We start from the raw sequence: 23,213 nt of genomic DNA, 5'->3' as shown, positions 1-23,213 counted from the left end.
AATATTATACTTTCTTATGGCATAGGAGATCGAGAGTCAGAGTACTTAATTGAGATATATGCACTGGCAATGGAACAGTGAAATTCATACTTGCTGCAGATTTACAGTCCCATTAACACAACACACAAATAAATACATAATCATACAATAAACTAATAAGCAGTAATACTAGGTGACCAAACCATAATAGTGCAAATCCAAAGCATGTATTGCAACCAAAGTCCATAGATCAATTGCCCAAGTAGGATTGTTCCCTACTTGGGCAACTAGCATGGCCAGGGTGGTATGGGTCTTTGATGATATTCGCTGGCTTTCTGAGGCCACACCTCCTGTAGATTATTTTGATGAAAGGTCAGTACCCATGATGGACCGGGCAATGTCCACCACTTTCTGCAGCCTCCTTCAATCCTCTGCATTCATGTTAACGAATCAAACGACGATACACCCAGTCAGTATGCTCTCTACTGTACACCTGTAGAAGTTCAATGGCGTTTTTGGCGACATACTGTATCTCCTCAATCTGCTCAGGAAGTAGGAGTTGAGCTTTCTTCATGATTGCATCAAATGCTCAATCCAGGACAGATCTTCAGAGATATACATGCCTAGGAAATTGAGTTGCATCGCCCTCCCATCGATGAAGACAGGTTCATGAATCCTCGGCTTTCCCATCCTGAAGTCAACAAATCAGCTCCTAGATCTTGTTAATGTTGAGAGTGAGATTGTTGTTCTGGCATAATTCAATCAGATTATCAACCACCCTCCTATACTCTGACTTATGATTATCTGTTATTTGTTCAACAATGGTATTGACAAATTTAAAGAAGCTGTTAAGCTATGTCTAGCTACACAGTGATAACAGGGTAGATCAGGGGACTGAGTACACTGCTTTGAGGTGCCCGTGTTGATGGTCACCGAAGAGGAAGCGTTGTTGCCAACTTGAACTAACTAGTCTACCGATGAGGAACTTTAAAGCGGATGATGGTATTGAACGCTGAGCTGCAGTCGACGAAGTACAGCCAGCCGTATGTGCGAATATTGTCCAAATGGTCCAGTGCAGAGTGGAGAACCAGTGAGATCTCATCTGCTGTTGATCTGTTGTGGTAGCAGGCGAATTGCAGTGGGTCGAGGTCCTTAAGAAGGTAGGAGTTGAGATGCATCATAACCAACTTCTCAAAGCAATTCAAGACGAACATCATTGCCACTGGTTTGTAGTCATTGAGACATGTCACCTTGCTCTTCTTGAGCACCAGTACTATCGATGTCCTTTCAAAGCAGGCAGGGACCTTGGACCTTAGTAATGAGAGGTTGAAGATGTCCGCAAAAACTCCAACCAGTCGGCCTGTGCAATTTTTAAGAATGTTTAGTTTAGTTTATTGTCATGTGTACCAAAGTACAGTAAAAAGCTTTTCTTTGCGAGCTATCCAGTCAGCAGAAAGACTATGCGTAGCCAAGTACACAAAAGAGGCCTGATGCTTTCTGAGAGTTCACCCTCATAAAGAACCTTCTGACGTTGGCCTCGGTGACTGAGATTAGTGTGTCATTGGGGGCTTTAGAGGCTTGAGAAGATACATTGATATTCTCCCTTTTGAAACAAGCATTGAAAGCACTGAGGTCCTCTGAGAGTGAAACGTCATTGTGACTTGGGCTACAACTTGGTTTCGCCTTATAGGAAATAATGTCCTGCAAGTCCAGCCACAGCTAATCCCAATCCCCAAATTATTTCCCAGTAACCTATTCCCTCATCCACTGCTTGACTACACATCAATTTTTATAACACAGTCAGACTAAGGATAATAACCTGCCAACCAGCACATCTTCCAGAAGTGGGAGGAAAGCAGAGCACCCTGGGGATATCCAGTTGCAGAACACGCAACCTCCACATGAAATACAGATACAGCACCAGTGGTCAGGATCAAAACCAGATTGTTAGAGCTCACGGTGTTGCCCACAACCATTTCATCAGCTGCAATAACATCTCATGCACCAATTTTTGTGAAAATACTCTTGTAAAGTGGTTTGGTATATTCTCCTGCTCTAAAAGAGACATATAAATGTGTAGGAAGGAACTGCAGGTCTTGATCCATAACGTCACCCATTCCTTCTCGTCAGAGATGCTGCCTGCCCCGCTGAGTAACTACAGCATTTTGTGTCTATCTGCTATGTTAATGAGTGTTCACCCTCAATGGCGAGACCATCTACATCAGTGAGACTAAGCAACCACTTCTCCAAACACCTTCTTTGTCCGTCAGGGACATCAAAGCTCCTGGTTGCTAGCCCTTCAATTCCTCCTCCCAATCCCATACCGACTTGTTAGTCCTCAGCCTCCTCCACTGCCAACGTGAGCCATAGTAAACTGGAAGAATAGCACCCCATGTCCCACTTGGATAGCCAGCATAAACATTGAATTCTCCAATCTTAGGTATCCCACTTTTCCTTTTCTCTATCTAGCTTCCCCCCTTCCCACCATCCATCTAGTTATACATTTCGCCCCCTACTTTCCTTTATCCATTTAAAGCCGTTTGTCTTCTCCACCAATCGCCTCCATTACGATCTCCACCCATGACCATGCCTAACTCACCTGTCGATTAAATCATCACTGTGAATCCACCTATCACTTGCCACCAGCTCCTGCCCCCACCCCTTTCCCTCTTTCTGCCAGTTATCACCCTCTAGTCCATCAGTCTGAAGAAGAATCCTGACCAGAAATGTTGCCTGTTCTTTTCTCTTCATGGATGCTGCCTGATCGCCGAGTTCCTCCAGCAGTTTGTTTTTTGCTTGATTCCAACATCTGCAGTCTCTCGAGTCTCCTTCTGCTCACATCAATGGATTTTAAGGTGGAGAAAGTTACACACCATGCAGGTGGTGCTGCAACGAGGCCTGGGAATGTACAAAAAGGGGAGGATATTGAGTGCTATGTAGGTGCAATGGGATCTTGGAGTGAACTTCCACATATCCTTATAGGTAGCAGGATGTCAGAAAGGTATAAAGACTTAGAGGATGCTTTCTTCTATTAGCTGTAGTTAGAGAAGGACAGGGAAGTTTTGCTAAAAACCTACACACTATTTACATCACAGTTTGGGTGCTGCATACAGTTGTCACATCACACAAAACTTGGCAAGTGTTTTCAGAATGTAGCCAGGATTAGAATATTATAAGACTTCATCAATCTGAGACAATTTCCTTTGGAAGACTGAATGTAGATATTTAAAACTATAAAGGTCCTAATTATAGTATATAGGAAATACTTTTTCTTTAGTTAAGTAATTAGTATTTCAGGGGATTTAAGGAAACTTTTTTGCCCAGAAAGCAAGAAAAATTATAAAGGCAGAATCTTGCATGATTTAATAAAAAATACTTGCATCAGCCATGACCTGCTTAACTTTGGACTTCAATACTCAAGGTAGGATTAAGAACAAAAACAGAAGTGGAAAAGGTGAAAATAAATTAATCTGTATAATTTCACATCTCCCTTCAGAAATACTGCCTGATCTGTTGAATGTTGCCATCTTTGTCTGCTAATGTTTTTCGCTCCTAATAGCTGACTTTTATTTTTCGAAGTATATCACCACATAACTTCACCATTTTAATCCACAACAAAAAAAGTTAAAAATAGTCCAACTATCTGAAAAGCAAATAATTACAGATGTTGGGATGTGAATGAAAGCAGAAAATGCTGAATACGCCCGGCCAAATTTTACAAAGAACGATATAACCCAAATTTTCAAAACATCGCATGAATGACCTGAAGCATTTACAGCATTCTGTTTTCGCTCCAATACTTCAGCTAAGTAATCCGAGCAAAACACAAAGTGCCATATGAACTCAGCGGATCAGGCAACATCTTTGGAAGGGAAATGGAGAGACCCTTCGGGTCGGGACCCTTCTTCAGGCTGTATTAGCAATCGGGGTAATCCCTCGAAGTAATCAGGGGTCGGGAGCTCAGGCTCCCGCCTAAAGGCTTCAACTGTCAACAAAAGAACCACCACTACTCATGTCCTCCAGTGATATAAAAAAAAAAGAGCACATCGCCACCATTTCAAGTCAGGCATGAGCTCTCGTCCACCCCGCATCGTGGTAAGAGCTTTGTGAACTCCCCATCCACTTACAACCGGGGGTTATGATATACATCTTTTTATGCTCAGCAAGCGGTGCAGGGAGAGCGCCAGCAACTCCCATCCTTCCTCTCATCAGGAGGAAGCCACAGACATAATAATAAGACATTTATATCGTTAATTGCACGAACTAACCGCCTCGGTCCAGGGCCCCTGGCCTATCCGAGCCAGAAACGGGCACACCGCCGTCTACTCCACGTCGGGCCTGACCGAGGGATGGAGGCTGCGGGCTTGTGAGTCCAACAGCAAGCCCCCGGGACCGGGAACCGCTTAGGAAACAGAACAACGAGGAGGTTACAAAGCGCGCGGTCCCGGCCAGGTCCCCGGGGGAAGGGAAGGCGAGGTTCGGGCGGCAGCTTCGCCCCGAACTCGGGCCCGTTCTTCAGCAGCGACACAAAATGGCGCCCGCCGACCGACCGGCCGGCAGCGGCCCCGCCCGCCCAACCTTTCCTCCGGTCCCCTGTCCGCGGGGGTGGGGCTCCGCGCCACCTCCAGCGACTCCCGCTCCACACACCGTGTCTAACGCCGCCCCCGCAGTGTTCTTCAGCGAGGCGCAGGGCGGACAGCGAGCCGACGATTCAACCGAGCCAGGCGCCAGCAGCCGTCAGCGTCCCCCGTCAGAGCCGCCATATGCAGGAGGGAAGCGGCGTCCGTCCGCCCGCGAGCCGCCGGAAGGTGCGTGCATGCGCGCCGAGCACAGGAGCGCGCGGGAGGAGCGCGAGGCCGCGCTTCAGGTGGGCGGAGTCCGACGTACGGCGGCAACCAACGGCCTGTGACGCGGCTCTGCGGGCGGTGCCGAGGACCAGACGCTGAGGGGCGGCTTCCAACCACTTGGCGGGCAGGTTCATGTCCGGGTGAAGGGTGCAGGGGTGGGTCTAGTAGCAGCTGAGCTAACGGCTGCGTCTGTGTCTCTCCGTGTCCTTGAGTGGCGCCCGGGCCCCGGCAACATGCTCCGTGGAATCGGCCAGCTCCGCAGGTTAGTTTCCGCCACTCAACCATCGACCGCCACTGCCCGTTCTCCCCGAGGAAGGAACAAGGCTGCCCTCCTTTATGCCGCGTCCGCCTGGTGGGAACGACCTTCTCGTCAGCCTCTACCCGGTCATTCCTACACTCTCAATCCCTCCACCTACCCACCTGTCTCCCTGCCTACCCACTCCTCTTACTTCCCCCCCCCCCCCCCCATATCCTACCCCAGCCCACCCTCCTCGTACCACCCCATGTCCCCCTCCTGCCCACACCCACAGCTTCCTTGGCAAATAGTTTTCAGCATTGTAGCCCTTCAGTTCCCCAGACAATGTTCTCATTGGGGTGGAAGTGAATTGGACAATATCCTAGCTCATGGAAGAATAGCAATATCCTTGCTTATGAAAGCGAGAAATTGCGGAGAGTTGTAGATGTAGCCCAGTCCTTGTGATGGACTGGGCTACATCTACAACTCTACAATTTCTTACTGTCGTTGGGCAAAGCTGTTCTCAAACCAAGCTGTGATGTAACCTGACTGTTTTTTTTTGGTATATCTGTGGAAGCTTGTAAGAATCACTGGAGACATGCTGTATTTTCCTCTGTCTCCTCGGAAGGTTGAGGCATTGGTTGCCTTCTTGCATGTTGTGTCAATGTGGTTGGTGCACGACAGGTCATTGGCAATGTTAACACCAAGGAACTTGGGGCTCAAGCATTTCCACATCTGCACTGATCGGTCAACATGTTTACCAGAATGCTTTCTGGATGAGAGGATATAAGCTATAAGGAGAGGTTGGACAAACTTGGATTGTTTTCTTTGGAGTATCAGAGGTTGAGGGATGATTGATAGAAAGATGTTAAATTATGGGAGACAATGGCAAGCTAGGCAGTCAGAACCTTTTGCCCCATGTTATAAAAGTCAGATACCAGTAGATATAGTTAAAGGGGAAAAAGTTCAAACAAGGCATTTACACAGAGAGTGGTGGGTTACTGGAACACATTGCTAGAGGTGGTGGTGGAAGCAGATATATATGATAGTGGTGTTTAAGTGGCTTTTTGAGAGGAACATGGATTGGAGGGGATGTGGAGTATCTGTGGGCAACGGTTAACTTGCATTATATTTGGCACGGACATCGTTGGCCAAAAGGCTTGTTCCTGTGGTGTACGTCCTATGTTCTAACTTGATTGCCACTGCTGTTAGATTCATTACCACCTGCCCTGCTTGAATGAAGACAAATGATTCTTATGACTTTCCATCTGAAGCTTTCATGCTTTTCTTTAATCCCCTGACTGCTGCATCCTTTCTTTACACTTAAAACTTCCCAACTTAACGCACTATTAGAGTTATAGAATGACGCAGTGTGGAAACAGGCCCTTTGGCCCAACTTGGCCATCATATCCCAGCTACACTAGTCCCACCTGCCTGAGTTTGGTCCATATCCCTCCAAATCTGTCCTATCCATGTACCTATTTAACTGTTTCTTAAATGTCTGGATAGTCTCAGCATCAACTACCTCCTCTGGCAGCATGTTCCATACACACATCACCCTTTGTGTGAAAAAGTTACCCCTCAGATTCTTATTAAATCTTTTTCCCTTCACCTTAAACCTATGTCCTCTGGTCCTTAATTCACCTACTCTGGGCAAGTGGTATTCACCTACTCTTCCCATCCATGCACAGCTGAAGTTCATTTGGTTTATTCTATTAAGTTCTCCGATCTAATTTTTGCAGCAAATCCAGTTTCTGCTCTTAGTTTTGGGTTTGTTTCTGCTTGTATTTTGTCACCTGAAGATAGATGTGCATCTTATTGATTTAATGTCTGTCCTCTCTATCAGCCTTTATTGAGTCCCTATTTTGTACATGATATAAGTTTAGTTTATTATTGTCACGTGTACTAAGGTACAGTGAAAAGCTTTTTTGTTGCGTGCTATACAGTCAGCGAAAAGACTACACATGATTACAATCAAACCGTGTACAGATACAGGATAAAGGGAATAACGTTTAGTGCAAGATAAAGGCCAATTACAGATAGTCTGAAAGTCTCCATTGAGATAGATGGGTGGTCAGGACTGTTCTCTAGCTGGCGAGAGGACGGTTTCATTTTCCTGATAACAGCTGGGAACATGTTTATAAGTCACAGTTCATTATCTCATGCACAAATTTGTTAATGCTCCAAGTTTGTTTGCCTTTTGTTTGTGTCCCTCTCTTGTAGTCGCAGCTTGTTGGATTTCAATTTTTACTTGCATTTGCGACTTGATATTGCCTCTTCCTCCTTTCGTGCTTACATATTTTTTGGTGGGGGTGGGGGGTTGTGTGAGGCGGTGGGTTAGTTATAGTTTATCTAACATTGGAGAATTCAATATTCATACCATTGGGTTGTAACCCCTGTGCAGCTGAGCCACCCACAGTGCCGTAAACTTGAATCTGCCTCACTAAATGTAAAATTTACTGTGTTATAACGATGCGGGCACTTATCTCCGTAGCTTGTCCCCTCAGCCTGGTCATATTCTGCGAGAAGATTGCATCTGTTTGATTTGATATTTTTTTGTTGCTGTTTTGACATTTTTTTAAATATTCACATCTGAGTTCGGGAAAGCCACCGGCAGATTGGAAAACTGCAAATGTGACTCCATTGTTCAAGAGAATAAGACAAAAAATGAATAATTAGAGGCCTGTTAGCTTAGCATCTATTGCTGGCAAGATGCTAGAGTCTATAATCAAGAAATAAATCACTAAATGTTCTGAAAAGCTTATTCTAATTGAAGCATGAAAGGTAAATCATGTTTGACGAATTTGCTGGTTGCGCTGAGGATGTAACAAGCAATGATGAAGGGGAAAGGACATCAAGTGCTGGAGTAACTCAGGTGAGGCAACACATCTGGAGAACATGGATAAGTGATGTTTCAGAAACATTTGGGGTTGGGGCCCGATCAGATGGGAGCCTGAAAACTTAGTATATTTGGAAGTTCAGATGTTTGACAAATTGGCACAAACAAAGCTGGCACACTTGAGAAGAGTTCTTGGCTTCAGATGAATTTTGTTAGTGTAGATTGAAAGTCAGTTTATTTTAGCGACAGTGTGGAAATAGGCCCTTCGGCCCAAGTCTGCGCTGACCAGCTATCACCCGTCCACTAGTTCTATCCTACAGTCAAGGGACAATTTACAGAAACCAATTTCACGAGTGGCTAAAGAAATTTGATCTAAATCCTGCGAGGGCTTGACAGGTTAGATGTGACCGTGTTTCCACTCACTGGATAATCTTGAATGAGGATACATAGCAGTTACTTGCTTAGGGGCGGTCATAGAACACTCTATATGGACTTTTGGTGGTTTGTCGCAATAATTCTTTGTTCCAGAGGGTTATGGAGGCTATGTCATTTGAGTCATTTAAAAAGACGTGGCTAAATGTGTGAACTTTTTGAAGGTTTTGGGAACTGACATGGAAGCGGAGTTACGTTTTGGAACAGATCAGGCAAGCTAATATTGAATGGGAGGGCAGGCTTGAAGGGCTGAGTGGTCTCCTCCTGCGTGTATTTTCCTACGTTTTTGTAAACAAATTAAAGTCCAGATTCTGTTTTGGAGATTGAATTTGCAACTTTACACAGATGTTGTGCTGAGTGAACCGCTCAAAAATGTCCCTGCTACAGCCTGAGAAGTAGGCTGTGGGCTGAGGTGCTTTTTCGTTTCATTTCGTGACCCAAATTGCGTTTCTACCTGTATTTTTAACATATTGTGTAAAAATATTATAGAAATCATACCTGAAACCCGTCAAGAACAAAACCTGCACATATTTATAAAATATGAGAAAAACCTCAAATTTTCAGAGTAGTAATTGTCCAATCAATGCACGTTTGACATTGCGTCGGACGCCAATTGACCAATCACACGCTTTGTTTCATGGTAGCTATGCAGCGAACACATTGGGATCATGGCTGCCTCCTAATTACATCAAAACAATAGCAAGGTTTCGAAGGAATAAAGGTAATGCTAACCTTGCTAATAATTTTGTTTTACAATTAATTTATCTTTGTATAGTTATGATGTGAACTGTTAAATAAAAATGATAAATAAAATTGTAGAGTTAGGATTAGGGTCAGTCAGTCGGTCAGGCTGTCGGTAGGCCGGTGAGTGTTGCGAAGAATCGGTCGGGCTGTCGCCCGCCGGTGAGTGCTGCGAAGGTTTGGTCGGGCTGTCGGTTGGCCAGTGAGTGGCGTGAAGGGTCGGTCAGGCTGTCTGCCCACTGGTGAGTGCTGTAATTGGTCGGTTGGGCTGTCGGTAGGCCGGTGAATGCTGTGGAGGGTTGGTTGGGCTGTCGGTAGGCCGGTGGATGCTGCGAGGGATCAGTCGGGCTGTCGGTAGGCCGGTGTTGCAGCGAGCGGACTGACGGAGTCGGCACTGGTGGTGCTGAAGGCGGCCTGGGCGGTGTGCAGGGTAGTGCTGCTCCCCTCCATCATTACCATGATGATCCAGAAGGACATGCTGGCCGAGGATGACGCACTGAGCAGCCACATGTACGGAGCCCGCAGCCGGTCCCAAAGCGGCTCCAGCTCCAGCCTTGGGCAGCTCTGGAAGGGGGTTGAGTTAGGGTAGGGTTAGGCATTTTCCTCTCAGTAGAAGATGCCTTAGCATTCCCCCAGCCTGGCACTGCCCCAGTCCCACTATGGCCGTGACCCGCACTCTGCCCACTGGCAGTCAGTGGGGTTCAGTAAATGGGGGAATGCACAGGATCTGCCCTCGCCCATTAATTAGGCGGGTTCAGGAGCTGGTGAAACCCGGGAACTCTGCAGCAGTCTCATCATACACACAATTATATTCATCACATTTTTATATAATACTAGACCAAGTGGGACCCGTTGGGTCCCGTCTGCTCAACGCGCGGTTGCAGGGGGGGGGGGGGGGGGGCGGCCTGCAGCGTAACACACACACTAACCACACACCACACACACACTAACCACCCCACCTTGATATTATATTTATATTATTCATTAGCTCCTTTTACACCATGGCCCGCCCTATCCACTCAAGCATAGCCCCCAACTCGCAGGGGCGGCTGGAGAGGGAGAGAAGGCAACGGCAGAGAGAGGACCGGGGCGGGGGCGGCAGAGAGAGAGCGGAAGGGGGAGAGAGGGAGCGGGGGGGTGGAGGATGAGAGGGAGGGGGATCGAGTTTGAAGGGTGGGGGTGGGGGGGGGGCGGCATAATACTCCCTCGCTCCAGTAACCTCCCCACCATGCACCGACCCGGGGCGAGTACATGGCCCGACTTGCTCGTTCTATCTGCGTCTTTTGAATAACCGGGGGCGGGGGAGTGGTCGGGGGGTGACGTCACTCACAGCGCGAAGAAGACGGCACGCGATGCAGACCCATTGTGACGTCATCAGCGAAAGGCAGTCGTTTTTAAATTCAAAGTTTTGTCAGATTTTTGAACATTTTCAGAAATAACTCAAGAAATAAAGCATTAAATTTTCAGATAAGGCGATTTCGGAATCCACGGGAAAAAGCTCTAACAGAATATAAAAGTATTACCGTTACTGCATCGTTTTTTCGCGAAGATGTGATTATACACAAACAAATAAACACACACACACCTACACATCCAAGATCAGACTTTTAAGTATATAGATAATAATTATATAACTACAGTCATATTCACAAGTTATTATACTCTCTCTCTCGCTACATATATTATATATATAGATATATTATAATAATATATATTTTAAATAGACCGTGGCACGGAATTAGGCTCCCATAGAGAAATGAGAATTGAGCACTAGATGGCGCTTACTTTTTCGATCTAATTTTCTAATTAGTGTGCAACTTTTGACAGACAAGTTATGAATTCCTTCTCAATTATATTTTATCTAAATCTGTGCCAAATTTCAAGTAGATACCAGACATGGGTCACAAAAGTTAAATTCTAGATACATTTTCGATGCTCGGCCCATAGCCTAAATCTACATTCGAACAGTGGACCTTTGACATTTGTTTTATTTGGCAAATGCTTACTTTAGTTTAGTAAACTGAGTTGTTATCAGACTTCGGACAGTCTTTCCATAAGCTAGGGTACAGTCCAGTTGTTCCAACCTACCTCACTTCGGACATTGGACATGTTCTCTGGAATTGTTATTATTACAATACTGAGAAGCTATATTCTGCACTCTGGTATTTTTCTCTTCGGTCTACTGGCTATACTTGTGTATGGTTTGAATATATTTGTGTACAGTATTATCTGATTTAATTGGCTAGCACACAAACAAAAGCTCTACTGTATCTTGGCACTCGTGACAATAATAGGCAAGTATAAAATGATTTGTTTATCAATTTAAATTTACTCTTTTTTAAATGTAATTTGTATTGATTAAGATATAGTGGGAAGCAATAAGCAAATATTAACTTGTAGATCAAGTAAATTTAGTCTTATTTTGAAACTAAATTTTGATTTTGATTGCATGGATAAGGTTTACATTTCTGCATTGGACATTCTGGGGTGGAAGCAGTATTTGCATTCTTCTCTCCACCTATTTCATTGTCCCATAGATAATAATGGGAAAATTATCTTCAAGTTCTTCTGCATAGGTGAGACATTATCATTAATGTCATGATTATCATAATCATGGCCTCGGACAGGCAGTACAGCATTTGGGAATCCCAACCGTGGCATGGAGGTCCACTTTCTTAACTAGCTTAATTTAGAGATAAAGCATTGCCACTGATCCGTTCCATTAACCATAGGGACAATTTTACAGGTGCCAATTAACCTACAAACCCTCATGTCTTTTGGGATGTGGGAGGAAACCAGAGCATCCGGAAGATCCCACACGGTCATACGAAGAAAGTGCAAAATCCGCACCAACAGCTCCCAAGGCCAGGATTGAACATAGTTCTCTGCTGATGTGGCAGCGGCTCTACCAGCTGTGCCACTGTTCTTTATTCGTTTGGAAACTTACATGGATACATTCAAAACTATGTTCCAATAAAAGAGTAACAGCCTCTTTAAAGATTGTATCCAGAATTGGCAGAATATCATCTATGGACAATTAGCGGCACCTTGGATCCCATGTGTCTTAATCAAAGATACTAGAGGAGCATGATAGACCACTAGGCGAAAAAGCCGTCGTTGGTCATGGATAAAAAAAAATTCTAGTATCTTTGGTCTTAATCTTCTAGACCAGCCTACAGGGCCCTGCAAAATGCCATGCAGTAGGCCATATAAACAATGTCTACCACCTCATCTTCATCAAACTCTTTAGTTACCTGCAGAATTTGCGCTCGAATTTTCTATGGATGTTTTATTGTGTGTGTTCATGGGGACTAATTTAGAAAAGTCATTCGTTGATGTTAGTGTTTCAATCATCTGGCTTTGTTTGACAAGGCTGTGTAAGATGCTGAAGTATTTTAACACTAAATATTTGATGCTGGAAATATTTGTTTTTATTTTCAATGGCTAATTAATTTATTTTTATTTTGTGTAGATGTGCTTTCATCACTTCTCCAGCTTTGCGTTATCTAGCATCCAAGCAGAAGCATACGCTGCCTGACCTGCCTTATGATTATGCTGCATTGGAGCCACACATCAGTGCAGAGATAATGCAGCTGCATCATAGCAAGCATCATGCCACTTATGTCAACAACTTAAACACTACTGAGGAGAAATATGCAGAGTCCTTAGCAAAGGGTAAGTGAGCAAAAGATTTACAATGCAAATAAAAGGCTGAAAGGGATGCACAAGTCGATTTTGTTTTAAAACAGATGACTTTTTGGCTGAATCAGTTCATCATATTCAAAGTGCTGTCAGGATGGACAATATAAATGGACTAGAAATATTGGGGATTAACATCAGTTACCAACATTTTTATCTAATGTTCCTGTGAATTGTATGTTGCAATACAAAGCCATGTAGAGAGAGAGAGCGCACACAGAATCGTGCCCCTCGGCCCACCAATTTGACACTGACCACCAACCACTAATCCCACTTTATTCTCCCCACAGTCCTATCAACTCCCCCAAGATTCTACCACTCACCAACACACTTGGGGCAATTTACAGCCGCAGTTAACCTACCAACCTGCACACCTTTAGGATGGGGGAGGAAACTCACATAGTCAAGGAGGAAATGTGCAAATTCCAAAGAAACTACAGTAGAGGTCGTCAAAATTGAACCTGGGTCTCTGGAGCCGTGGGACAGCTGCTCGACGAGCTATACTGCCCCATACAGTGCCATTGTTCAGCAGACTTCCCAACCAGTGGTTCTGTTTAGTCCTTTGTTGGCAAAGATGCAAAATTGGCTGTTTGTCTCCCTTGCCTATGCAGGGAGTTGGTATTTAATTCTATAATCAGATAATGGTTGCAATCTGCCCCTTGCCATAACATTTCAACAGTGACCTGGACTTTGCAGTTGTAATAATACAGATGCTGCTAATTTGATTACATTGTAAAACTGACAGCAACCTTCTGCGTAAATGCACGCAAACATGAGAATCCAGAAGATGGCAACAGTGTCTCCCCATTCTTCTTTGGGAACCAGTGATCTGACATGGGCTATTCTTGCTGTGAGCTACTATCAAAATATCAGGCTTCGTGTGTGATCATTTTTGCCATAATTACGTCAAAGAAATCGAGGAAGAACAGTGACATCATGCTTCTCCAACAACCATTTCCATTTAAGAATTCCTACTTTAGACTTTAGAGACACTTTACAGATACAACGTGGAAACAGGCCCTTCGGTCCACCAGGTTCATGCCGACCAAAGATCATCCCATACACTAGCACTATCCTGCACACTAGGGACAATTTACGATTTTTACTGAAGCCAATTAGCCCACAAACCTGAAGGAAGGAACTGCAAATGCTAGTTTACACCGAAGTTGGACACAAAATACTGGAGTAACTCAGTGGGATATTTCTGTTGTCTTTGGAATGTGCGAGGAAGCTGGACCACCCAGAAAAAAAAAGTCACAGGGAGAAAGTAACAAAATCCATACAGACAAGCACTCGTAATCAGGTTCAAACCCAGGTCTCTGGCACTGTAGGGCCACTGTACCGCTCAAAATACAAAGTAAACAAGGAAGGGAAAAACAACCAATGTCTGAAAAAGGAAAGTCTGTGCTATGGTTTGCATGCTCAGAGCAAGAGATTTGAGAACGTATAATTTTTTTAACATTACAAATGGAAGTAACCTGCAACTCAACACCTTTCAGGGTGATGGAAGGACAACGATTTCCAAAAGAAATTAGATTGGCACATGAAGGAAATAACGTGCAGGGCTGCAGGAATTGCATGGGGTTGGATTGGTCCACCAAGAACCTAATGATATCTAGGCTGCTATCATGATTTAAATCATGAGGCTTCCGTGTGTTTAGAAATATGAAAACAAGATAATTGGTGCTGGGACAGAGTCCATGCTGACCATCGATCACCCATTCACACTAGTCCTATGTTATTCCACTTCCTCAACCACTCATTGCAACACTGAGGCTAATTTTAACCTACAAACCCACATGTCTTTGGGATGTGGTCTAACCTGGCAAAATTGATGGAGATGCTGGGAGAATAAAATAGGATTAGAGTAAATGGGGTTGGTAGTAGTAACAAACTTGGTGGGCCGAATGGTCTCTTTATGTTTCTCTGAAGTAGTGACAGTGTTCAGGTGGACATGGCTGGTGAAATAAACCTTATTTTGGTTGAATTGTAAAGTGGTCTTTTCGCTGACTGGATGGCATGCAACAAAAGCGTTTCACTGTATCTCGGTACACATGACAATAAACTAATCTGAAACTGAAAACGGACTTTGTGGGGAAAGAACTAAATTAAATTTTAGGCGCAGAGAGAATTATTTTGAGCAAATGGTGAATGCATACACCCAAACCTTTGAAGAAGGTGGTTGACAAAGTCCTGGTGATTCTCATTTTGTGTAGTGATATGAAAAAGATAGTAAAGAAGTTATAATAAATTGTTGAAGCCGTGTAAAGCCCTCTGCTTAATTTTCCAACCAATTTTGACTACTGTTTGGGAAGAAAATCTTGAAAGTACAGGGAACAGTTGCTACATTTGCCCTAGGAAAAGGTACAAAAGAAGAATCTGGGTGGTTCTTACAGTAGTCATGGAGGTGGAGGGATTAACCAGATCCAAGCACTTTTCCTTACTTCAGAAGTGGGTTATGTAAACCGGGTTGATACAAATCTCACTCTTTGGTTTTCCACTAAGGAAATATGTGGTTTTATTGTGTCCAATCTCACACCCAGAATGACTGTTCATAAAATGAGTTGATCTTAATAACTTCCTTAATATATTTTAGGTGATGTCACAGCTCAGGTTGCTTTGCAGCCTGCATTACGATTTAATGGTGGTGGTCATATTAATCACTCGATCTTCTGGACTAATCTGTCTCCATCCGGTGGAGGGGAACCTACTGGTAGGTTTGAATTGTGGACATTTTTTCAATTCAACTTTAATGTCATTGCACAAATACTGAGTATGGGTACAACGAAATGCAGTTTTGCGTCAGTCCGTAGTAGTGCAATATAGAAATTAAAAAAAAAAAAAAAAAGAGGATACAGAATAATAAAAAATACAGAATAATTAAACAATGGGGACGGAGGGACCGGAGGAATCTATCGGTGGGACTCCGAGTTCAGCAATGCGACGGTATGATTGTAGAAGCTGTTCCTCATCCTACTGGTATGAGACCTGAGGCTCCTGTACCGCCTCCCTGATGGGAGGATGGCAAACAGTCCATGGTTGGGGTGGGAGGGGTCTTTAATGATCTTCCCAGCTCGTTTCAGACACCGTTTTCGGTGGAGGGCATCCATGGCAGGGAGCGGGGCACCGATGATGTGCTGCGCGGTTTTCACCACCCGTTGTAGTGCCTTCCTGTCCGCAACAGTGCAGCTGCTGTACCATACCGTGAAGCGGGCGGTCAGGATGCTCTCGATGGTACACCTGTAGAAGTTGGTCAGGATCTGGGGGGACAGGTGGGCTTTCTTGAGCCTCCTCAGGAAGTTAAGGCGCTGCTGTGCCTTTTTGATCAGCTTGGAGGTGTTGAGGGACCAGGACAAATCCTCCGAGATGTGTACCCCGAGGAATTTGTAGCTGGAGACGCGCTCCACCTCAGTCCCGTTTATGTGGATGGGGGTATGTCTGCCCCCTCTGACCTTCCTGAAGTCGACAATAAGTTCCTTCGTCTTCTTGGAGTTGAGGACGAGGTTATTATTGGCACACCATATTGTCAGGTGCTGGACCTCCTCTCTGTAGGCTGACTCATCGTTGTCACTGATCAGTTCTACCTCCGTGGTGTCGTCAGCAAACTTAATGATGGCGTTGGATCCGTACTTAGGGATGCAGTCGTGGGTGAAGAGGGAGTAGAGGAGAGGGCTGAGCACACAGCCCTGTGGCACGCCGGTGTTCAGTGTTACAGTGGTGGAGGTGAGGTTGTTGACCCTAACAGACTGTGGTCTGTTGGTGAGGAAATCCAGTGTCCAGTTGCAGAGGGAGGTGGAGATGCCAAGCCCGCTGAGTTTGGTGATCAAGCTGGCGGGGATGACAGTGTTGAAAGCGGAGCTGAAATCAATGAACAGCAACCTGATGTAGGAGTTGTTGTTGTCCAGGTAGGTCAGGGCAGAGTGTAGGGCCGCCGATATGGCGTCCTCTGTAGACCTGTTGGCCCGGTAGGCAAACTGATGGGGGTCCAGTGTGGGGGGGAGGCTGGCTTTGAGGTGAGCCAAGATCAGCCGCTCAAAGCACTTAGCACTGACAGGGGTGAGTGCCACTGGGCGGAAATCGCTGAGGCTCCCTGTGGCTGACTGTTTGGGCACTGGGATTTGGGCTTAATGTGGAATGCTGGGATTTGGGCTTAATGTGGAATGCTTGTGCTCAAATAACTAAATACAGCACATTGCACTTGTGAAATAATGAATTCATAAATATTTTTTTAAGTATAATATTGTAAAACCACGTATGGAATACATTCCCATACAGACTCCTTTGTCGTGGCTTTCCTCCATTGCCAGAGTGAGGCGACATGTTAACTGGAGGAGTTTCATTTTGTATTCTGCTTGGATACCTAACAATCCTACAGTATGAACGTTGAATTCTCCAATTTTAAGCAACATTCTTTCCCCCCCCCCCCCATCCCAACACTCTGGCTCTTTCCTGTGCTCCCACCCCAATGCACACATTTTTTTCACTATCCAGCCTCTCTTACCCGCTCCTGTCGCCTTCCGTTTATATCCCTCGCTCGTGCTTTACTTTTCACTCCTCCTTATCTGACACCCCTTACCTCCTTTTCATCTTTAAGGACTTGTCCCACTTGGCGATTTTTTTCGGCGATAGCCGGCATCATTGACTGACATATCAGGTCACCGAAAAATTTGCGGCGTGATGACGTATGACGCGCGGTGTTTTTTCAAGTGTCGCAACATTTTTTTGTCGCCGCTGGATGTTCAAACTCATTTGGCGACACTGATATGACGCCAGCAGTCGTCAAAAAATCGCCAAGTGGGACAGGCCCTTTAGCCTTTGTTATTTCTCACACCCATCTAATAATCACATCACCCGTACATGTACCTACCTGTCGCCTGTTTGGCTTTACCTGCCCCCCATCTCTCCCTGCTTTCTCACCTCTATTGCCCTCCCTTCCTCCCAGCCAAATACAATCAGTTTTGAAGAATGGTCCCCACCCAAAACGTTGCCCATCCATTCCCTCCATAGATGCTGCCTGACCCACTGAGTTATTCCAGCACTTTTTGTTTTGCTGTGAAATACCTACTCTGTGCAGCAATGCTATTTTTTTTCCTCTGATGGGTTTTGATCTGAAAGTATCATATATGACCAAGAACATTTTGGGCAAGAGATAACATTAATGTATCCTAGCTTAATTGTCTGTGAACCAAAACATTGTCCTATTGATTTATTTGTGCTTTTTGGCCATTTGTAACTGCATTGATCGTCTCTTTTAAGAGGTGCGCATTGTCTTTTGCCACATCTGGAGATATTGCGGTAATTATGTAATATTATTATCCATTTCTGATCCGAAATAGCAGGGAGACCCTGTATTATTGCCCCAATTTGTGCATGGAGGTTGCTGCTTAATGACATTCCAACATTTTAATTGGTGTTTGTTTAATGTCCACTTCCCTTTCAACTTATTCCAGGACCACAGGGTCATTATCCGAAACCCTTGATGTTTGCTGTCTTGAGTATTTAGCCATTACCTAAAGTCTCAATTCCACTTTTCATACATTTCTCTCACTTTTTATTGTCAAAATGCACCTCCCCATTTACACACACATGCTATCAGAAAGTAGGCATGTATCAGGACCCTCATTGATTCCTTGACATTTAAAAGAGCAGGCAGCACCAATTTAGTTTGTTATTCGTTGAAGTGAATTAGCAAGAGACCCATCATTCTTGTTTTTGAGGGTTAACTGAACACAAAATTCTGGAGGAACTCAGCAGATTATGCAACATTTGTAGAGGGAAATGGAGAGATGATGTTTCAGTTCCTAGCCTGAAACATTGTTTGTCCAGTCATTCCCTTTATAGATGCTGCATGAGTCACTGAGTTCCTCCAGCACTGTTTTGCTCAAGATTCCAGCTACTGCAGTATTCTCCATTTGAGAATTATCCAATATTAAGCAACATCCTTCCCACCCTCTGGCTCTTTCCTGTGCGCACTGGCTCTTCCCCAATGCGCACACATTTCTTTCACTATCCAGTGGATTCTCCATTTGAGATTTATATATTTTCAGAACAATTTTGTCTCATGTCTATACAGCTGTATGGAAGCACAGTTTATAAGAGAAATTATGTGAATTGTTTTATCAGTTATGTACATTCTACTGTGTAAATCTATACTATGTATCCTCTCTAGCACACAACAATAGCTTTTTACTGTACCTCAGTACGCGTGACAATGAACTAAACTAAACTAAAACTCTTGGAGACGGTGAAAAATATTGGTTATGAATTCTCATTATGTCCTCTGAATTGTCCACGGCGACTTAAATGTTCACATTCTTTAATAATTACGATTTTGCCATGGAAATTCTTTTGTGAGAAACTACATTGAGGTTAGATGAATTGATGAATGAATCTTATCCACATGTTTCTTTTTATTTGCAGGAGAGCTAATGCAAATGATCAAACGAGACTTTGGTTCCTTTGAGAAATTGAAGGAGATGATGTCTACAATGTCAGTGGGTGTTCAAGGCTCAGGATGGGGCTGGCTAGGATACAAAAAGGATTCGGGAAGGTTACAGCTTGCAGCTTGTCCCAATCAAGACCCTCTGCAAGGAACAACAGGTCAGTTTCTTGTGTCTCCATTTGAGGATTAGCTATTTGGCATCTGACTCATCAGATGGATCGGAGTGTTTGGAGTAGATTCAGAGTAGCAGTGAGGCGTTTCCTGCCACGGGTGATGTAAATAAAAAAACAAGGACAGCTTTGTGTAGGAAGGAACTGCAGATGCTGGTTTGCACCGAAGATAGACAAAATACTGGAGTAACTCAGCAGGTCAGGCAGCATCTCTGGAGAAAAAGAATGGGTGACGTTTCGGGTCGAGACCCTTGATCAGAAAATCCTTTGTTGGACTTACAACACAAAAAGAAAGCCACGATTCAATTAACAAGCTCAGGTAGCCATTTTGTCCTATGTTTCTCTTCATTCCCTTTAAAAAAAAAAAAAAAAAAACCCCCACAAAATCTGAGATTTTATTGATTATGCAAGGGGATTAACTCATAAATTTGTGTTCAAGGTCTACATCCCTTACTTGGAATAGATGTGTGGGAGCACGCCTATTATCTTCAGTACAAGAACGTAAGGGGTGATTACCTAAAAGCTATCTGGAACATTATCAACTGGGAAAATGTTGAAGAGAGGCTCAAAGCCGCCATGAAATGAATGTCCTCAACTGGAATTGGAGCAGCAGACAGAGTCCTATCAGCACTCGTTTGGATGTTGTTATTAAACACAGTTTGCACAGTTATGGGTGATGTTTAAAACATTAAAACATTTAAAAAATATTCAGCAAATATTCACTATCTTTATTGTGCTTAACAAAAATAATTGCATCTGTGATGAGTGTTCTCTAAAAATACTTGGGTCTGTAGAATTTATGGAGGTAAAAGTGTAAACCTGTGTGGTTTACTGACGGAATGAGGTTACCATGGCAAGGCAAGCAGTATTGGGGCCCACTTTGTACACGCTGACCAAATTGGCAGACTGGGTCACATTTGCCTGCACTTGGCTCATAGCCCTCTAAACATTTCCTATCCATATATTTATATATATGTCCAAATTTCTTCAAAGTCGTAACTGTATCAACTTTTATGGTTTCCCCTGAGAGCTCATTTCAGATATGGACTACTTCTGAGTTAAAAAGTTGCCCTGAGGTCCCTTTTAAATTTCTCCAGTCACCATAAGCCAATGCCCTCCTTTTTTGGAATTCTCTGCCCTGGGAAAAAGACTGCGAGCGTTCAATTTATTTGTGCTCTTCATGATCTTGTACAACTCAATAAGGTCACCCAACATCCTCCCATGCTCTAAAGAATAAAGTCCCAGCCTATCCAACAACTCGTTATAACTCAAGCCTGCAAGCCCAGGTAACATTGTGGTGAAATTGTTAGGAGACTGAGAAAATTCAGCATGTCTCCAATGACTCTTACAAACTTCTATAGATACACCTTCATGCTACCTTGGAAAAGCAGTCAGCATAATAAAATATGTCCTGTCGCAATCATTCCTTCCCCTACCTGCTCCTGTCAGTCAGAAGTTACAGAAGTTTCAACACCAGATTCTTGAACATATTCTTTCCCTTTGTTATCACGCTTCTGAAACAGACCTTCCATAAGCTAGGGTATTGTCTGATTTACCTTTACCCCCATTGTGGACATTGGACTTTGTCTCTGGAACTGATGCTCTATAATGCTGAGAACTGTACCTTTCCCTTTGCAACACAACGGGTCAGGCAGCAGCTGTGGAGGGAATACATAAGCAACGTTTCGAGTCAGAACCCTTCTAGATTGGTACCTTAGATTCTGGTTGGGCCTGAACAGAAGGACCTGGAAATTGAAGTGGAAGCCATGTTGAATTTGGCAGCACAGGCAAGTGTTGAGGAAACACACGTGGCTGTGGTAGTGAGTGTGTCAGATCATGGTCGAGGAACAGGAAATCTCCCGACCCAAAACATCACCTATCCATTCCCTCCACAGATGCTGAGTTCTTCCAGCACTTTATATTTTACTTCACATTCTGATGAATCTCTTTTGCATCCTTTCCAATTTAATAACAACCTTCCTATTGCTGGGTGACCAGAACTGCACACACAACTTTTTTTTCTTGGAATGCAGGAGGCTGAGCGTGATCTTATAGACGTGTATAAAATCATGAAGGGAATAGATAGGGTGAATACACAGCCTTTTTCACAGGATAGGGGAATCAAGAATAGAGCATAGGATTAAGGAAAGTAGGGAAAAATTTAATAGGAAGCTAAGAGATGGCTTTTTCCACAGAGGGTTGTGGGTCTATGGAGTACAGGGTGGGGGGGGGGGGGAGATTGACAATCTGATTGAATGGTGCCAGAACTACAATCTTACTCAGAACGTCAGCAAGATCAAGTAGAGGATTGTTGACCAGGAAGAGAAAGCTGGGTGGGTATCCATGGAACTGTCTTCATCAAAGGAATGGTGTTGGAGTATTTCTGGCGTGCACATCACTTGATTTGTTTTGCACCCAGCATTGACACAAAGAAAGCTCACCAATTCCTATAAGGTTTGAGGAGATTTAGCATGTGGCCGAATACCCCACCAAGCTTCTACAGATATCCTGACTGGTTGCATAACGGCCTGGTTTGATAACTCGAATACCCAATAATGAAGGAGACGACAGAAAGTGGTGGATAATGCCCAGTCCATCACATATACTGACCTCTCCACCATCAAAGGGATCTGCAGGAAGCAATACCTCAAGATGTCAGACTTATCATCAAAGATCCACATGCCGTATCTCTAAAAAAAAAACGAAGCGAAACCACTTGCTTCACTTGAAAGGACTTGGGGTCATTGGAAGGAGGAAGTGAAGATAATGTAGGGCAGATTTGAATCTACAGTTTGTGTGTTTTCATTTTATAGCCTGAATGATCCTAGTAACTGAGTTTACAAGAGCAGAGAATTCAAGTGACACCAGTCACATCCTCAAAAGAGCTCCAGATTTTCCTTTGATTAATCACTCTGACTCTACTCCAGCCTATTATTATGTTCAGGGAGCTGATTTATTGCATGACCAAGCAGAGCTGATGTGAATTTGTGGAATGGACATTGTTTCTGTCAGATTGGTGACTTTTAAGAGGAAGTACCTGGCATGGGATGGGGTGAACGGGAGAAAGCGTTTCCACATTTTGGACCATCACTTGGTTATTGGCCACACACGCGGATGCTGCACAAGAGATTAGTTCCTCAGCTGGGAGTTAATATATGAAAGAATCAGAATCAGTTACTATACAGAGGTGCTATCCACCTGGTCTGTTTCCCACATCTGCGTTTGGCCTCTCCCTGGCAGTGAAGGAGGCCAGGGACAGATAGGTTAGTGTGGGAATGGGAAGGGTAATTAAAATGGTTTGCAACCAGGAGCCCCAGGTGGCCATGTTAACAGAACACATATGCCCAGCAGAAAGGTCGCCCAGTCTACTTTTGGTATCACAGATGTAGAGGAGGCGATATCGAGGGCAGTGAATGCAATAGACAAGGTTGGAGGAGGTGCAGGTGAATCTCTGTCTCACTTGGAAGGGCTATTTAGGTTCCTGATTGGTGGAGAGAGATTCACTGACATTTACCACAAATCCACTGACTCCCACAGCTACCTGGACTACAATAAACCTCTATCACCTGGAAGTTGCTGTTGTGGTCCCTGTGGAGGTGAGAGAGGAGGTGTTGTGAGAAGTGTTGCATCACCTGTAGTTCAGAACAACAAAACATACAGCACAGGAACAGGTCCTTCAGCTCATATGTCTATGTTGATCTGTGCATGAAGCTGAGTTGAACTAATCTCCTGTGCCTGCATATGATCCATATCCCTCCATTTCCTGCATATCCATGTGCCTCTCTTAAGCACCATTATCTGCTTCCAGTACCATCTCTGACTGCGTGTT

At 44.2% G+C, this 23,213-nt stretch overlaps 2 protein-coding genes across 7 annotated transcripts in view; one reads left to right on the top strand and one right to left on the bottom strand.

Moving 5' to 3' along the window:
• Positions 1-4,864, bottom strand: part of LOC116975962 (WT1 associated protein) — a 52,115-nt gene extending 47,251 nt beyond the window's left edge. Inside the window, exons 1-2 of one of the 4 annotated variants that reach the window (XM_033025405.1) lie at positions 4,627-4,864; positions 2,701-2,877 (exon numbers count right to left, since the gene is read on the bottom strand). In XM_033025405.1, the coding sequence (XP_032881296.1) occupies positions 2,701-2,788 (88 nt within the window). In that variant the 5' untranslated portion in view covers positions 2,789-2,877; positions 4,627-4,864. Of the gene's footprint in view, positions 1-2,700; positions 2,878-4,247 lie in introns of all 4 variants that reach the window. The other 3 variants (XM_033025406.1, XM_033025407.1, XM_033025408.1) reach the window with 3 other exon arrangements.
• sod2 (superoxide dismutase 2) lies at positions 4,864-20,102 on the top strand. Of its 3 annotated transcripts, none has more exons than XM_033025409.1 (5): positions 4,864-5,088; positions 12,546-12,748; positions 15,369-15,485; positions 19,193-19,372; positions 19,824-20,095. In XM_033025409.1, exons 1-5 carry the CDS (start codon positions 5,060-5,062, stop codon positions 19,967-19,969), a joined length of 675 nt encoding a protein of 224 aa, XP_032881300.1. In that variant the 5' UTR covers positions 4,864-5,059; the 3' UTR covers positions 19,970-20,095. The 3 variants fall into 3 exon arrangements, with proteins under 3 accessions (XP_032881300.1, XP_032881301.1, XP_032881302.1); XM_033025411.1 differs by lacking the exon at positions 4,864-5,088 and adding an exon at positions 11,880-11,937 and having other exon boundaries at positions 19,824-20,102; XM_033025410.1 differs by lacking the exon at positions 15,369-15,485 and having other exon boundaries at positions 4,930-5,088.
• Positions 20,103-23,213: the final 3,111 nt, after the last annotated feature.

The sequence above is a fragment of the Amblyraja radiata genome, chromosome 8 (genome assembly GCF_010909765.2).
Source record: "Amblyraja radiata isolate CabotCenter1 chromosome 8, sAmbRad1.1.pri, whole genome shotgun sequence".
NCBI classification, from domain to species: domain Eukaryota; kingdom Metazoa; phylum Chordata; class Chondrichthyes; order Rajiformes; family Rajidae; genus Amblyraja; species Amblyraja radiata.
Note: the sequence above shows the minus strand (reverse complement) of the source record. Positions and strands in the feature narration are given on the sequence as shown.